The following is a 16,459-nucleotide window of genomic DNA, read 5'->3' as shown; positions in this document are numbered from 1 at the left end:
ACACCCCCTGTCCGACCTCCGAACTTCAGTGCAGGATAATTAGGGGTTGAATTTATTGCTCTATATGTGATAATACGCCTGCTTATGTTTCTAGAAATCCTTGAGTTAAAAATAGAAAAGTGAACATGTATAATTCAGCTCTGTATGAGGGAAGATAACACTTGAAGAGCTTGAAAACTTGTCATGTGATGTGGGCGCAGTCTGAGTCCTGATTAGCCTCCAGTGCGTGAGCGTATTTCATTTTGAATCATCTGGAGGTGCACATGAAGGATTCAAGTCTTTTTTTTCCACTCACAGTGCCATAATATGGCATCAGGCTGGCTGAAATAAACCTGAATGCACGATTGTTAATTTCATCAGATCTTCACTACAGTGAACGAAATGGGATGATTCACTGTAGCGACTTCAAAGTTAATGAGGTCCCTTTTCATTTTGTCCAGAGCAGCTTCACTCAGACCTCAGCCTTATGCTATCCCTATGTGACATGGTCTGTATGCATGTTTCCAGTGCTTTTTGGTGTGGTCAGGGTTTCACAACCTTGTTTGTGCTCTTACTCCTGCAGCTTGATCAGATGAACCAAAGTATTTCTTCATAAGCCCCACAGTTCCCGTTTCACATGTTTTCATTTGACCTGGTTGCAAACTGTAGTCACATAAAAAGTTAGATATTCTGATTCCAGGCCTCATGTTTGTGTTGTTCTCAAGGAGTCATCTAGTTTGATTTAATTGTTCACTTGAAAAAATGTCTTCAAGCTTTTAGCAGGTGACTGAAGGTGGTGGATGGTTACTGCTGAGGTACCCTCATCAGCCCTGTTCCGGATGATGTCATGTGATGTGGTACTGTGACTGAAGAGTCCTTTTACAACTAAATTCACACATATCAATGCCCACCACTGCACAGACATAGTATAATTCCTGTGCTGCTGGGAAGTAACACTGAAGAGACACTTTTAGCGTACGGTGGATGGCTTTTCCTGGATGTGCTGAATTGTCTGATGGCAAAGACAAACAGCCAGCACCGAGGCGTGGAGGGCTGTGGCCACATGGTGTGCTGTGGGAAATAAAAGTCTTGGCTCTGCCAGAAGAGCTGTGGTTGAAATAATGAAGTGGTGCTCAAGTGCTGAAAACAGTCACTCAAGGGAAGGGGCCAAGTGTTTGTCATGCTGAGCATAAATTTGAATTTACAGCATTGTTTTAGGAGAGGCTTCAGATTTGTGGCTCACAGTTAAGACAGTCTACGACTTTTTGTTTATTATCATCCAATTCTGAGACACCACATGTAGAATCCATGCTACGTAAAAACAGATTCAGGTACTCAGTAAGAAGCATTCAGAGCTTTAAAATTTTACCAAAAATAAAGAAATGTATATTCTAGCATGGTGTTGAACTAAGGCCATGCTCATGTTTGGGTTGGAGTTGTGTGTGTGCGTGTGTGTGTGTGTGAGGGGAAATAACTTCCTGTGGTAATCGCTCCCTGTGTCTGTGTGATGTTTGTGGTTTTTGTCCCGGCTGAAGACGACGGTTTTGTCTTCTCCTGGAGAACTTTGAAGACAGATAACAATTGAGCAGAAAGTGAAACCCGCATGTAAAACCAAAGTACACAACCTCGACTTTGAACCAGATGAGGGGGTCTTGAATATACCTCGGGGAGGATGCATGCCGTTTGCTTTATGTTTAGGGGTTGTTGTGTAACAGCAGCACAAGGGCTAATAGATTCTTCTGAGCAGAACAGAACATGAACTCAGTAGAAAGACATTTTCAAGAATGGTTATGACAAAGTGTCACTGTTGTATTGACTTAGATCACAAACAGCCTCTGAGACAGTTTTAATGAGTTTCCCTTTTTAACATTAGAATTTTCCCTGTGTTTTATCTGAGGGGTCGATCTTTTTAACAAAATATATTTGTGGCTTGAAAAATTTTAGCCATCTCAGTATAGTTTATCATCTCGTGTTGCAGACTTGTCTTGTCTTCTCTATGTTTGCTTTCTTGTGCCATCACAAAGTTATTGAAGTCCTGGTTTTAAGTCAGTTTCTCAATACAGGCCATGACCATTTCTTACTTTTGCACATGGCCAGTTCTGGATTTAATTTGATTTGCAAGTCATCCACAAAGTAAATCTAAAGATGTGATTTTTTTTTAATTTGTAAATTCAGCTTTTTAGTTGTTAATTCCTGTAAAAAAAAAAAAAAAAAAAAGAAGCAAAAATTACAACTATGCACACAAACACTGGCCTGAGAAAAAAAATGCACTGGTTGGATGTGTGTGAATGACACAAGCGTTTTATTTCTTTCCTTCAGTGTTTGTAGAATAATGAACTGGACTTGTACAGCTCTCAACACCATAGCTAGCACTAGAGGAAATCTACATCCATTTTGACCATGTATGTAATTGTTTTATTTTAGTCAGAAAACACAAGAGGTCCAGCTATTTAGCAGAGCAAGCCAGAGTTATTAAGGTGGACTGGGTTGTTTGGAAAGAGGTATGAATCTGATGTGTTGCCCACATTGCTGTATCTGCAACTGGTTTGCTAACACATTAGCCATATGAAGCTAATAAAATGAGGCTATATTGACTCTGTCTGTCATGGGAGCAGCTGTGCGGTATTTAAAGTACTTTTCAAAAACAAAGTTGCTCATGTGATATTTTGGGATATGTATGTATATAACAGAAAAGAACTGCAAATCCACATTTAGTTTAGGGGTACAGTCAATATGTTGGTATGTCTAATATTGTTGCCACTGGATAGATGACTGAAAGCAGTTTGCTTATCAGTTTAATGAGGATCGTTGTTTTGATTTGTATCTAGGGTCCTCTTTCTGACACATTTTCAGATCAAAGTCAAATATTCAATAATGTCTAGTCTTTGTTTTCTCTTCTGACACTGTATTTTACCAGAGTTTGTGTACTAGTTGGTCATGTAAAGTTAGCCTGCTCCAGCTCTAACTTGTGGTTTCTTTTTGTGCAGCACCGCTTGGAATTGGGTGCTCAATATAAGAGACTGATGAACTGAACAAGGATAATGATGAGAACACAGAAACAGACTTGTAGGGCAGAGTTTAGCCAAGTCCTCCCCTCTGTGTGGACTTTCATGTCTGTTGTAAAAAAAAAACAAACAAACAAAAAAAACGAATCAAAAAACCCCAACAAACAATTGGAGTCATAACATTTTTAAATATTTTAAACAAAATTTGATATTTGTGATATTTGTCTGAATTGGAACCAAAGTTGTGTTTTATACTTCTTACGTTTCATGAAAGCTGATCAAAAATATAGACCAATAGTGAAGTTCCCTGCTAAGCCGTCAACACCGGTGAAACAGATGACCATGCCATTTTAAGAAAATAATCCTCGTTTCGGTTTTAATGCCTGTCAAGCCCAGCTCTGGATCTCTCCCCATCTCTGAATTCCCACCATAGTGTCAGACGGCTGGCGGGGGTTTTCCTGGGATTTGAAGATTTTTGATAAAAGTATGCGGTGAACTGAAAGTTACCTGCCACCCCATATTGCATTCCAGTGGATGCTTTAGCTGCGGGGAAACAGTGTCTCTACTGTGCTGCGTCTCTGGGGAGGCCTATCATTTCACTCCTACCTGCCAGCACTGACCTGCACATGGGCCACAGAACAAGACCCTCTGTGTGTGCCTGGGTGGAAAGGTGCCCAATGTGTGCTTGACCTGGGAGAGGGCTGTGATGCCGCAGCAAAGTTAACCCCTCTCCATCGTACTTTCAAATGCCAATGCACACAGGAATTTAACCTCTGGTGGACACTTGAGGATTTTATTTTAGCGCAGGAAGCTTCTAATAGACATATTCCTCACGTCACCATGAGCAGTGTCCTCGACTTTATCCTGAAACAGATTTGTTGAGGATTCAAATGATTCATGGCAAAAGAGAGAATATGGGGAAAAGAAAACATTTCTTTTGTTTTATCAGATCCGTTTTTAATCATCAGGTGCATATGGGAGTTATACTTAACACACCTATGCTGACTGAAACCTTTAACATTAACACAATAGCTGTGAAATCCTCCCGGTAGTCATTAAAACTTTGTCAAATCTTGTGTTCATATACATCAGTTCATTGGTGAACAGGCAAAGCGACATATTGTCCAGATTGTGTAATTTACTGACATGCTCCAAATGTTTACACAGCGGGTAGATCTGGGTGTGTCAAATCGCAAATTTAGAGAAAGAATTCTTTGACTTGCAACGACAAACCATCTTGGCGTTGTCAAATAACTCAAGGCTTTTTATTCCTCTTGGAAGTCAACGCCTTCACTTCCAAAACCTCGTGGTCAAAGGAGGCATGAATCCGATGAGCGGATATTTCTTTTCCAAACAGCTTTTGAAGACATTACTGATGCAGTGATGCATAACATTGCTCACAAAGCTGGAATCTGGAATGAGGAGATAATAGGATACAAAAGGCGTTCATTCAGCTTCTTTAAGTGCCTTTAATACACTTGGCTATAGACAGGGGATAGAGTGTCAGTCAGAGTGATAGATTAAGGCACAGGGCAACTGTATTTTCTCCCAGGAGTCACGGTTGTGTGCCCCTTTTCTGGGAATGTAATGCCTAACGTCACCCTCCGCCTCAGCCCTTGTGGCATCAGTGCAACATAACACAATCGGTTTAGCCCTATACCATCCAGCCTCTGCTGCTTTGTGTACCTGTGAATGTGGCCTTTATGCTGGAGTTTTGTTGATATTTCTCTCCATGTGTGGGGGGGCTTCTTCTCTTCTCCCTAATACTTGGCAACGCAATGTTGTGTTCACTCTTGGCAACGTCAAAATCCCACAAAGTCTCACTCTGGGCGCCTTTGTAGCCTTTCACAACAACTTCCGAGTGATGGACAGGGAGCTTGGCTCTCCTAGGTTGCATCCTTTTTGTCTCAAAATGTGTTCTTTGTTGATATTTGTGGTTCCTCCTTTTCCCCGGGGTCTTTGTCACCAAGGTCGGATGCCACACAGCTCCAAGGGTAATTACTGTGACAGTGGAGCAGAAGTTAGGCTGGGCTACCCACGCCACCCAATCATGTTTTCATCATCGGAAGAATGTTTGTCTTTGGCGACCTAATAAATCGCCCTCCCATGACATGCTGCATTTAATCTGAATACACATAGGAAGACCCCCGATTTATTTATCTTTTTTCTATTTTGCTCCATTGCTTGTAACAAGTTGAGGCAAATCATTGTTGCTGGTTCGCCCTCACTGCATTTTAAAAGGATAGGTTTGCACACTTCAACATTCCTCCGTGAAGGAATTTCATAGGTATTTGCACTGGAATGTGGTTTCTGAGCGGTCTGGGAGGAAAGCGTAATGGGAATTATGAAATGTAGCCATAAAAAGTGTAAAAGTGTTGTCACAGGCAATAAAGGCTTTCCTGGCCTGTGGCCCAGGAAGTTACAAACAGCGGAGAGAATATTCAATGTTATACACTGGAAACACATGAATATGTTCTTTATTATACTAACCTTTATATTCTATTTTTAGATAGGCCTCCTAAGCCCTTAATACAACAGCAGAGAATAACAGTTGATTGTTCTGGAGTGAGAGTTTGTCATGCCATTATTATTATTACAACAGGAGTAGAAACTCAATAGCCCGCCAAAAGAAAGAAAGAAAAAAAAAAAGCAGCACATGTTTCACGTTCCTGTCCTGATCCCTGATAATGAGAGCAGGCGTGTCCCCCTCTATGCACCATACAAAGGAATCTTTAATTAAATCACACTCTGGGACCTGATGCTGCACATGTGTTGTACACGCCTGCAAGCCTACGCAAGCATTACGGATGCCCCGCACGTTTGTATCATTTACACAGGCTGTGAGTTCATTTATGGTAACTCCAAAGCTGTGTTCACACCACAGCTAAAAATATTAAGGTTCTATTTTCTGTAAGGGTTGGGCATTAAATTCTATACAATATTATATTGCGGGAATTTGTGCACAGATTTAGTTGGATCTTTTTTTATCTGCACTAGTCCAGTGGGAGCACTGCTCACTGCTCAGTCAGCAAGAGACTTTATATATGCTGCTGGATTTCATGCGATCTAATGAAGAACTCTCATTCTTCAATGATATGATTTTTATCAGAAACATTCATCCTTACTATTATTCTGTGACTTTATTGTTGTTTCACTTGTCTGTGATTAAAGACCTAATTTGATTCACATTTTTTCCCACTCCTCATTTAGACCTTGTGACTTTGAGTCACAGATTTATTACCCAGCATATTCAGTCTAGTCTTGGTTGTATTTAAATGGCGAGTTGGCCTGTATTGGCTTATTTGGCTTGTCTTTGTCTGTGATTATAGGACTGTCCAGGTGAGTTTGTTTGCTGAATCTGCTGTATCTCATCCTCCACCTCCTGCACCCTCTATACTTTCATTGCTCCCTACCCGAACCAGGTCTGTATCCCCACCCTGCTTTCACTGGCGCAGTTGTTGAGAGGTCAGAGTAGTTGACAGTGGTGCTGTGTGAGATAGTTGTCTTTGTGTGAGGAGTGGTGATGGCTGGCATTAGGGGGGTGACCCTGGGACGCCAGTGATCACTGTCTAGCCTCCTGGAGGTGTCGTGGGACCAACTAGACAAAAAACTGGTGAAAGAAGGTTCCCACCTGATGACCCCAAAGACATGTTAACTATCACTGCTCAGTGGTCTAGTTAGATATTATCTTCAGGGCGCATAAGGCAGGGCGAAAGTGTTTGTTTTTAAGTTTAGGGAGTTAGTCACTGTGTCTGGTACAAGTTTCCTGTGCTTACAGTGGATAAATGCTTGGACAGGATTTAGCTTCGTTGCCATGCAGTTAAGGATGACAACTATTGGTGTTTTTGAATAATAAAGGGATTTACAAGATTGTGATGCATATACACAGAAGTCACATCATTATTATGGTTTTTAAATTCACTTATCTGCAAACAAAGATTACCTCTACTAATATTGGCCAGCTATTGTAGCTCATGACGTGTTATTGTGTAGCGCTTGTTAGGTTTTCACTATGTACACATTTGTCTTTGATGCAGTTGTTTTCACATTTGTAAGGGACAGAGGAAAATGTATGAAACATCCTCATTATAAACGGTCATCAAAAATGAGCCAGGATTAGGGCTGTATAGCTGTATAGCAGCATTAGAGGATTGAGGGTAAAAGCCTTTTTGCCTTAACACAGACATAGTTTCTGTGGTTCCCGATGGAGTTTCCCAGACAGCAGGACTAAGATATTGGATTACCTAAATTGAGGGGTTTTACCATTTAAGCCCATTTCATTTTACAATACAGCAGTCGGAGAAGTTCTGAGGACATGAACTGCTACTCCCGTGCCTATCTGCCTTGGCAAGCCTTTGTGGCATGACTCTGAAAATAGCCTGAATGCCTCCACGTGATTGGATTGCATTGTATTGTATTGTGGTGTGTGGTGTACCACCTCAGACTGGAGGCCAATATTTCTGTGGGTATGAAGCCATTTAAGATGGGACAATTAGATTGGCCTAAAGTTAATATAATAAGTCACTTCTCATCATATAATGTGTTGTAACTAAAAGAAAATACATACTTACAAAAAGTATGTACCTCTTCTTGGGTGAGATGAATTTATAACACCGTAAAGCTCTTTATTATTTTATCTTTGTTTTGATTTTACACTGTAAAGACTATTTGATCCAGGGGGACGGCAAACATTTGATTGGCGCTAGTGGGAAAACATGCTCCAAATGTTTAACAGTTTTATTTTATCTGTCTTGAAAGGCACGCCTCTCTCAGAGATAACAGTAATGCATTTAACAGGCTGGATTCAGATAAAGTTCCTTCAAAGGCACTAGATGAACCTGAACCAGCAGCTTTAATGGCTGCAATATCAGTCAGCAGCTCCGGGCACTGCGAGTGTCTTACTTACCCCATACTGCATAACATTCCTTCCACTGCCATTTTTGTGGCACATTTTTTCATCTTGTCCATTCGTCTTCACTCAGCTCTGCTGTAGCTGAGTCTTCTCAGGACACTAAACCTCATTTAAGTTTTTCATTAAGGCCCGGAGCTCACTCGTACAAAAAGAATATAAACTGTCAGAGGAAGTTTGGTTCATTACAGCAAATATGTCAGATTGATCATAGTATAGTAGAAATATTTTCCTGTCACATATTTAACTTTTTATGATAACATGAATACCAGTAAGTTACAGGAAGTAACTGGAAGTCTTTATTGTTACACAGAATTACTCCCACGTTTTCAACAATACCAAAATAAGTCCTAAAATATATTTATGACATTTTATGATTATGGCATTCATCTGATGACTAGGTAATGTGGCTGCCTGAATGATGAATGCTACCCAAATTCAGCCACATAGTCAACAAACAGCTTCTTATCTGTTTCCCTCCATGGTGCCGACTCAGCACCATGGAGTTTTCTTTGTGGATGAGTGTATTGATGGGAGTTGCCTGATTACGGGAAGATACCTGCACGGAACTTAAGTGCAAGACATGAACTGTTGCTCTGAAAATCTCAACAGATGATTTCAGTTAAATACTTCAAATGTAAACTACCAATCTGATTGAACAGAAGAAACTGAGATGCCTTGGGTCGTGATTTGGACAGGAACTGGTTACGAGGAATCAAACGGACACATAAACACCCAACATAGTAAATATCGAAAGTTTCAACTAAGCGCTATGAGTTATTTGCAAATACAATGTAATACGCATTTATCTAAAAGACCAGGACCATAGCATTCAACTTTAAACTTCAATTCAAGTCTGAAACATCAAAATGATACAAGCTTCTTTGCTCTACATTATCTCAGAGACTGGATGAACACGACAACAATTTTCTTCTCGTCTGGGTGGTGGTGTTTGCCATTTTGACAGAAGACGAGCGGACATGAGAGAAAAGGGAAGACTAGCAAAAAAAAAAAAAAAAAAAAACAGGAAAAATTCTTTTTTTTAATGTCTTGTAGACAAAAGAAAAGCAAAGTGCTTCATTTTTTCCGAGGACTTGAACACAGAGATTAGGGCCACATTGTATGATTTTTCATGAAATGATATTTCTTACCAGCAGATGGGGACATTGGCATCTGCTCCTTCCACCCCAACCACTGCCTTTCAACGTACAGCTCACATGTAATTTAAAAATATGAAAGCTTTTAAACCATGCAATGCATCTTGGGATAAATTCTGCTGGAAAAGATCCACCAGTTGGAATCTTCATTTCCCAGGAAAAGGACATGTTTGTCAGCTTCAAGGAAGGAGCCACTAGCAGCCCGCATGCTTGTTACATAGCTGCGACGAAATCGGTCTTCAACTGTAGTCTCAAAAGGATGAGGCCCCTGAGTTTATAACACATGGCCATTAGAAAGCGGCCCGAGGAAGAAAACATGTTTTAAATAAATCACAAATTTTTTTCCAGTATATTGGATTTTTTTAAAATGGGGGAATAAGAAGAAGCATAATCCTAGGAACCTGAAATATGCCTGGAAAATTGTAGCGAATGAACCTTTCCATTTTCAGAGACTGTGACGAATTTGTCGTGTAGCTCTTAAAAAGTAAGTGTTACCAAGTTATAAAATTTGAAAGAGAAGCCCCCTTTTCTCCTAAAGCACTGACTGATTGCAGTGTAAACACTGTTAAAGGCTCCCATGCTGAGGTGATGGCTGTGTCATGTCCCATCGCTCTCCTGCAACAAGGTCTGTTTTTGTGAAGTTAATTCAATTAAGGCAGACTTCTGGCACCAATAAAGTTTGGGTGAAATGTGAAGCCGTGCGATGGACACACACAGACAGTTTTATGGTCAGCCAAGCGTGATTTGCATTTGCATAATGCCCGGATACTGGGCATGCTCACCATCGCCATGGGTTACAGTTGGTGCTGTGAATAATGTAGCTCCCTGTTTCGTCTGAAACTGGAAGGCGGGGTGTCCTCTCCATCACCACAACATACACACAAACACAAGCACCCACATTCTTGTTGCTGCTGGATCGTGACGACTGAGGAAATGGACCCAGTGAAAACCAGCAGTTTTATTGGACATAAAAACACAAATAGTAGTTACAGACACTTGGTGGCACCCTTATGCAACACGCAGCCTTAAATTATCCGGAAATTTCACCAGCTTTTAGCGTGATGAGCAGGCACCAGGTTATTTGACATGCGTTGTGAGAAGTTACGTATATTGTGTGCAGTTTGAAGCAGTTTTGGCTCATCACTAATTTACCCCGCTTTATCAAACAACCCTCATCATACCATCATGCTCATATACACAGTCCTGTCTGACTCTAACAGCTGATGTAGAACAGACACGGTGTGTTTCTGGATAAATAGGAGAAACAGATGGACATAGTGAAAATATAGTTTTGTTTTTTTTTCTGAGTATATTCAGAAAAAAGTATTCTGGGTCACCTTAAGGCAGTGGAAAAACAGAAAGCCCCACGTAAGGTGTAAGGTTCTAAATTCTTTATGACATGTAATTTTTGAGTGAGTAATTTGAGTGCCCTACCACTAGTTGTATATCTTTGCATCTCTCTCACCTCTGTCTCTGTATTAACCTGAGAATAACACGTTATCTTAAAATACCGTCTTACCATGTTCTCGTGTGAAGTGCTGAAGATTCTCTACCAGCACACATCAGGCAGTTCTTTGTCGGCATAGATGGAGTTTAGATGTAGAGCAGTCCTTTCCTGCTCAGTCCAGATTCTTGACACGTCAGTTTTTGGAGCATCTATAAAACTGAAAACAAAGGAGATGAGTAGATCATAGGATTGCCAGTTTTAAAGCTGCACCATATTTACATCTTTACGACAATAGTGTAAATTAAGATGAAACACACTGGTGAACAACTTTTCAGACAGGAAAAAAAAAAAAACCCCATCTGAGCTCTTTTATTTCAGCTCATGAAAATGTTTACAAAAGCTTTGCTCTCACATTTGTGTTCCATTACAATTAAAGGTCCTGAATGAATATCAGAGACATCTCACAAAGAGAAGGTTTACAATCTCTTATATTGTTATTTAGAGACCCAAAAGGTTTCCATCGAGACTGAAGGCATTTTCAGAAAGTTTATAGACGATCTTGTCGTCAGGACAAAATGAACTCTATTATGCTGGTTTTAACTTGAGGCCCGCACAAGTGCTTGTGGATGGTGAGCTTGGTAATGGACAATCATCAGAGCTGTTATCATCTGGGCTGAATTGGATCAGATCAAGTCAAAACACTATTTATCTCTGAGGGGCACATGGAATAACATCACAATTCAATACAATAACATGGACATCTATAGTTAACACAAATGGGAATTTTGAATAATTAAATGGCTTATTTGTGATAAGTTTAAAGACTATATTTACAATGACAGCCACAGCTTTGTGCTTGAAGAACATGAACACTTGAGAAACTCAGAAAGAGGGAAAGAGAAGCACATTCTCTCACATTTAGGGTATCTGCTCCAGGTAAAAATGAGTCTTAAGTTTGGATATTAAAGCCTGAATGGAGCCAGACGGTGATGTCAGAAGGGAAGTTGCTCCAAAGCAGGGGCTTGATATTTGACGGCTGAGACAATGCTAAAGTCTTTTTTTTTTTTTTTTAATGATTCCAGCATTTTAGGCCAGCAGAGAGTGTTGGGATCTGTTGGCGCAGCGAGTTAGCAAGGATTATCTACAATAACAAAACAATTTATATTCAAGCTGTGCCCTCGTGTGGCTGAATGAGAAACAGCAAGTGTGAGCTCGTGCAACATAAGCTTCCAATTTAAAACCGTGCATTTGCCTCATCCACATTGCAAATAGCAGGGAGAAGAACACACAGACATTTTAGACACTCCCCTGCAGCAGCAGCACCCATGGAGGCCTCACCCATGTGTAGCACTTTGAGGAGTGATAACAATTGGCTCAAAAGTAACCCCCCGAAATGTTAAAACCTAAACACACAAAACAGACTTTGATCCAACTGAGGGGCTTTAGGACGGGCTTTGGTACGGGCTTTAGGATGGCCTTGAAGAAGAATGAGCCCTATAAGGTTTTGGCTCAGGGATTCACACTGCTTACAATACAGACACAGTTAGCATTCCTCTGTGCACAGACTGACACACAGTCTAAGCTTCCTGTAGTTGTTTACTACCTTTACTCAGTTGTTATGGTTTGAGTACAACACAAGTATTCATGTTATAACTAAGAGTGCGTCCATACACATAAAGGCCAATGCCATATAAAGTCATATAAAGCCATATAAAGTGTCTGAGAACGATGAAGAGCTCAGCCAATAACACAAGTTTAGTCTCACATAATGTACTGGCTCTGCATGCATTCAGATATTTTGACTGTGACAAGATGTGAGTCACAGTCTTTTAATGATTTGCTAATGGTGAACATGTGTGGTATGACTGAATTATGGCTCTTTAATGTGCGTGTGTGTGTGTGTGTGTGTGTGTGTGTGTTTGCATATTCTACATGAGCAGTGTGCCCTCCTCGGAGACCACAGGGCCACCACCGTGTTTCATCTCCGGCGGAGTAAATATCCATTCTTTCTTCCAAACGCTGTGAAAGTTGTGTTGAGAGACAAAGAATAAACTTGAATAATGCTAAATTCACATGCAGCTGCTGTTGTTCCTGCCTATCTTCTCTGCTTTCTAAGTCACCCCTGCACTCACGGGTGAGAGGCAATGAATCTGTCAGGTTTGAGGTGGTTTCCATTAAGGGCCTGTTAAGAAAACAATGGAGGGGTCTGTTTATTTGGGAGTTACTTAGTTAGGGGACACATTGCAAAGGGCTGACCTCTTCACCTCAGCTTCTAGCCCCTCATTGTGTTGATTCATTTGCCTAGAATTTTTTTTCAACCTCTCATAATAGTAAAAGAGCACGACGACCAGCACAGTCCAGTAATGTGTGCTCAAATGATTGATATTCTAATGCTGACATAGAATCAACCTTAAATGTGAAAAGTTGTGCAGATAATGACAGAGAGACTTACATGTTACATTGCTGTTGTGTGAGATAGTCACATGCATTATGTTACCTGCACCAGATTCTGGTCAGCTTCCATTTTTGAGAGGCAGCAGAAGCTGATTGATGAGCTGCTGTGGAAGGGACCGCCAGCAAATATGTGTTTTGGTCCCTTTGTGAAAATGCTGATATCAGTTTAAGTGTTTGCTGACAGTCCTTTCCTTCAGCTATCATATTCCCGCACAGAAGCGCAGCTTTGATCTCCTTTGTCTACCTGAAACAGGTGTAACACAGCGCACATGAAGGTGGGATTGTGTGTAGTAACACCAACAAGCGGTGAAAATGTCTTACTGACGGTTCTGCATCACTCAGCTCCTGCTGCTTCTCTGAACTGACAGCTAATGTGACAGCAGGCAACACTGTACCCGTTTAAGTTCTTTGCATCATTACGAGTACATTCATCCTCAACTCAACTTGGCAACAGCACACAAAATAATGACAAATACATAATACAATAACAATACAACCTGCCCTCCCCATCCCACTCGATCAGACCTGCCACCATCACAGCATTGGGACTAACCCTAGCCCACCACTTCCACCTCAGGTTTCTAAATAACGGATTGTTTCAAATAGTCCTAAAACACAACAAAATTATATAAGAGCACACAACAACTCCCATTTTCACTTTCCATGCTATGATCTCCTGACACTGGCTTTCCATAGTGTGTGCGTGTGTGTGTGTGTGTGTGTGAGTTTCCTCTCTCCTTGCTAACAATGCAGCTCAGGAAGTATGTCAGGATAAGGGCCAGACTGTCATGCTCTTTTTGGTCAGTGTGTCCAACTCTGGTGGACAATAACATTGCCTTGTTAATCCCAGAAAAGCGAGACGAGTTGAAGAAAGCTCTGGATCTGTGGGAGGGAATTACTAGCCCAGGTGTCTTCAAAGAAAACTCTGCGATGTCCCTCTGGCTGGTGAGTGCTGTTTCAACTTGTCATTTCTGACTGTGGGTGGCCGAGGACTCGCTCCCGTCCTGAGGTCAAGAACACAGAGTGCTGGAGCTGAACACTTTGCTGGCGGTTTGGCCTGCTTTTCCTCAACATAGTTGTTTTTTTCAGCTCATGAAATGAGCTATGAAAGTCAAATCTGCTTACTGAATCGAAAGAGCTTCACCTTTTAAAAACTCGCAATTGAGTAAGGTTGTAAGTAGCTTCTGTGGAAACCCATATTTAAAAGAGACCACTGTCACTGATTTGTTTCTGTAACACAATTCAACACATTAACCACACAACAGTGACGTTCACTGCAGCTGATGATCGTAAACCGTCTGTAGCTGATCTCCTGTCCAGTGTTGATGGTGATGGCTAAAATGAATCTCTGACTGATTAATCAGCATCTGAGTTTAATAGGTGCGGATACAAGAGATGTACTTTCATGAGGTTATTCATCCATTGCAAACTTACTTGTTTTTTGTCAGTCTCATTATTATGAAATATAATGAATAAATAGAATATATTATAAAATGCTGCATTCAAAGTCTTCAGGACAAAAGGGAAGCAAACCTTTTAAGGAGGTGGTTGGAAAACACTCAGTCAAGTCTCATATAAAGGTAAAAGACAGTTTACTTTGGTTTTTATTGCTATGGACAGATGGCGTCATCAACTAAGTCCAGACAACATACTCCCTGTCATCTTTTTATCAGAGCCTTTTGTGTTTTATGACAAATGGTTTGCCTTGTTTAGTCAACCGTCCTTTGATCTCTAACACAATGTCCATTTGCTGTCTGTCTTTTTCTCTCTCTTTCTGTGCCTGTCCGTGTCCCTCTCTCTCTGTCTTTCTCTCTGTTTCTCTGTGTCTCATGTAGACGTGTCCCTCCTGAGAGCTGATTAGTGTATAGCTGTGCAGTGATTTTAACAGTTTAGAGTCTGTCCACTCGGCCTAACACGCATTGTGTCTGTTACATGACGGAGTTTTTAATTAACCATGATTTCATCAAGTTATTCCACAAGACAGGTGACATGAAGAGGACGTGCTAAATTGCATTTAAGATTGGAAATAATACGTAAACTTAAGAGCTGATTCAGCTGTTTTTCTATATTACGTGAGTGCCACGTACCTTTATCCCTTTTCATCACCTTGGCTCACATCCTCTTCATTTCTTCCGTGCCTGGGCTCTTATGAGGCAGCTGATGATTGCTCTGAGGCCTGTTGTGTTTGAGACGAGTTGATAATTGCAGCTCCTGAGGTGAAATGGTCACTGTGGGTACTTTGTGTGTGGCGGGTGCTTCTGCAGATGATGATTAAAGGTTAAATAGCTCATTCCCGTTCTTTGGAATTTGTAATTTACTCCTCTCAAAGGATGAAGTTGGCAGGAATCTTTCTCTCCTATTCACTCCTTTATTAGTTTCATAGAGGCCATATCCATCACCAACAAACCACAACATTCCCAACATTTCATAATCAAACTGATTATGAATAATGTGAATTACTCTCTGTAAAAGGCATTTGATGTGTTTAAGAGCACTCTCTGTAAGTTTTTCTTTTGTGATCCTACAAATTGAGTGGCTGAACGTCATTAAATTTTAAGTGGTCCGAGAATTTTCTTAGACATGTTTTTTGGGGCTAGAAATTCAACACACACTTATCAGAAAATATAATTTGCATCAATTTTTGGGTCTTTATCATTTCTTACCAGAAAAATACATTATAGGTTATATGCACGGCATGTAAATTCTTCTCTGGGACCCGCTGATGTTTTGTCTGATAGTTCCTCTGTAATCATAAGAATCAGACAGTCAGAAGGCTTGAATTGATGATGATGCCAAGGACAGCTGCTAAATGAGATGGACCATTACAAGATTAAAATTGTGTATGGCTCTTTGATAATGTCAGAAAAAGTATATAACATAGGTGCCACTCAGGTGAAGTATTTTTTTAAACATTTAAATTTGGAAATGTTCCGTGTGATAAGTTTAAGGTTTCAGTTGCTCTTTCACACAATCAGAGAATAGAACCTCTGTAGTTCTTTGTGGCTTATGTCTAAAGAGGCTTTATTTTTACAGTTGGGGATTACACCTTATCTTATCACCTTATCACCTTATCTCCATTTTGTCACAGATTCAGACTGACACTTACCCATGATTGTCAATTCGCCAAAATGTTTCCATCTGCTAACTTAAGATAGGACAACATATGCACAACACCTGCCAAGAGCTCAGTCAGAAATATGGACGCCTTCGATCAATAGGGGGCGGAGACAACTGATAGATTAGTCACAGCCACTTTGTTGGGGGAGGAAATGAGAATGAGAAATGTATTATTTGAACAAATGAGTCTCCAATGCAAATGCAATTGTTAGTTATTAGCTAACCTCATTTTAAAATTGCTCTGCGGCTAGAGCAGTGACAACCAACTGACCCTGGAAATGCGTTCTCAGTGCCAGTTAATGTCGTAGGAGTTACTGTGTGCATGCAGGACCTCTGCAGGGCGTCTCTATGATGCCATTGCAGCTATTGTAAACCTTGGCGCTCAAATTTG

The 16,459-nt window shown here is 40.7% G+C and overlaps 1 protein-coding gene across 7 annotated transcripts in view; it reads left to right on the top strand.

Moving 5' to 3' along the window:
* Nucleotides 1-16,459, top strand: part of tns1b (tensin 1b) — a 155,667-nt gene that overhangs the window by 782 nt on the left and 138,426 nt on the right. Inside the window, exon 1 of one of the 7 annotated variants that reach the window (XM_029493021.1) lies at nucleotides 13,777-13,896. The exons of the other annotated variants lie outside the window; for them this stretch is intronic. Within the exon in view, the coding sequence (XP_029348881.1) occupies nucleotides 13,882-13,896 (15 nt within the window). The 5' untranslated portion in view covers nucleotides 13,777-13,881. Of the gene's footprint in view, nucleotides 1-13,776; nucleotides 13,897-16,459 lie in introns of those variants that run through there. 7 annotated transcript variants of the gene reach the window in all.

This window comes from Echeneis naucrates, chromosome 21 (genome assembly GCF_900963305.1).
Source record: "Echeneis naucrates chromosome 21, fEcheNa1.1, whole genome shotgun sequence".
Classification (NCBI taxonomy): domain Eukaryota; kingdom Metazoa; phylum Chordata; class Actinopteri; order Carangiformes; family Echeneidae; genus Echeneis; species Echeneis naucrates.
Note: the sequence above shows the minus strand (reverse complement) of the source record. Positions and strands in the feature narration are given on the sequence as shown.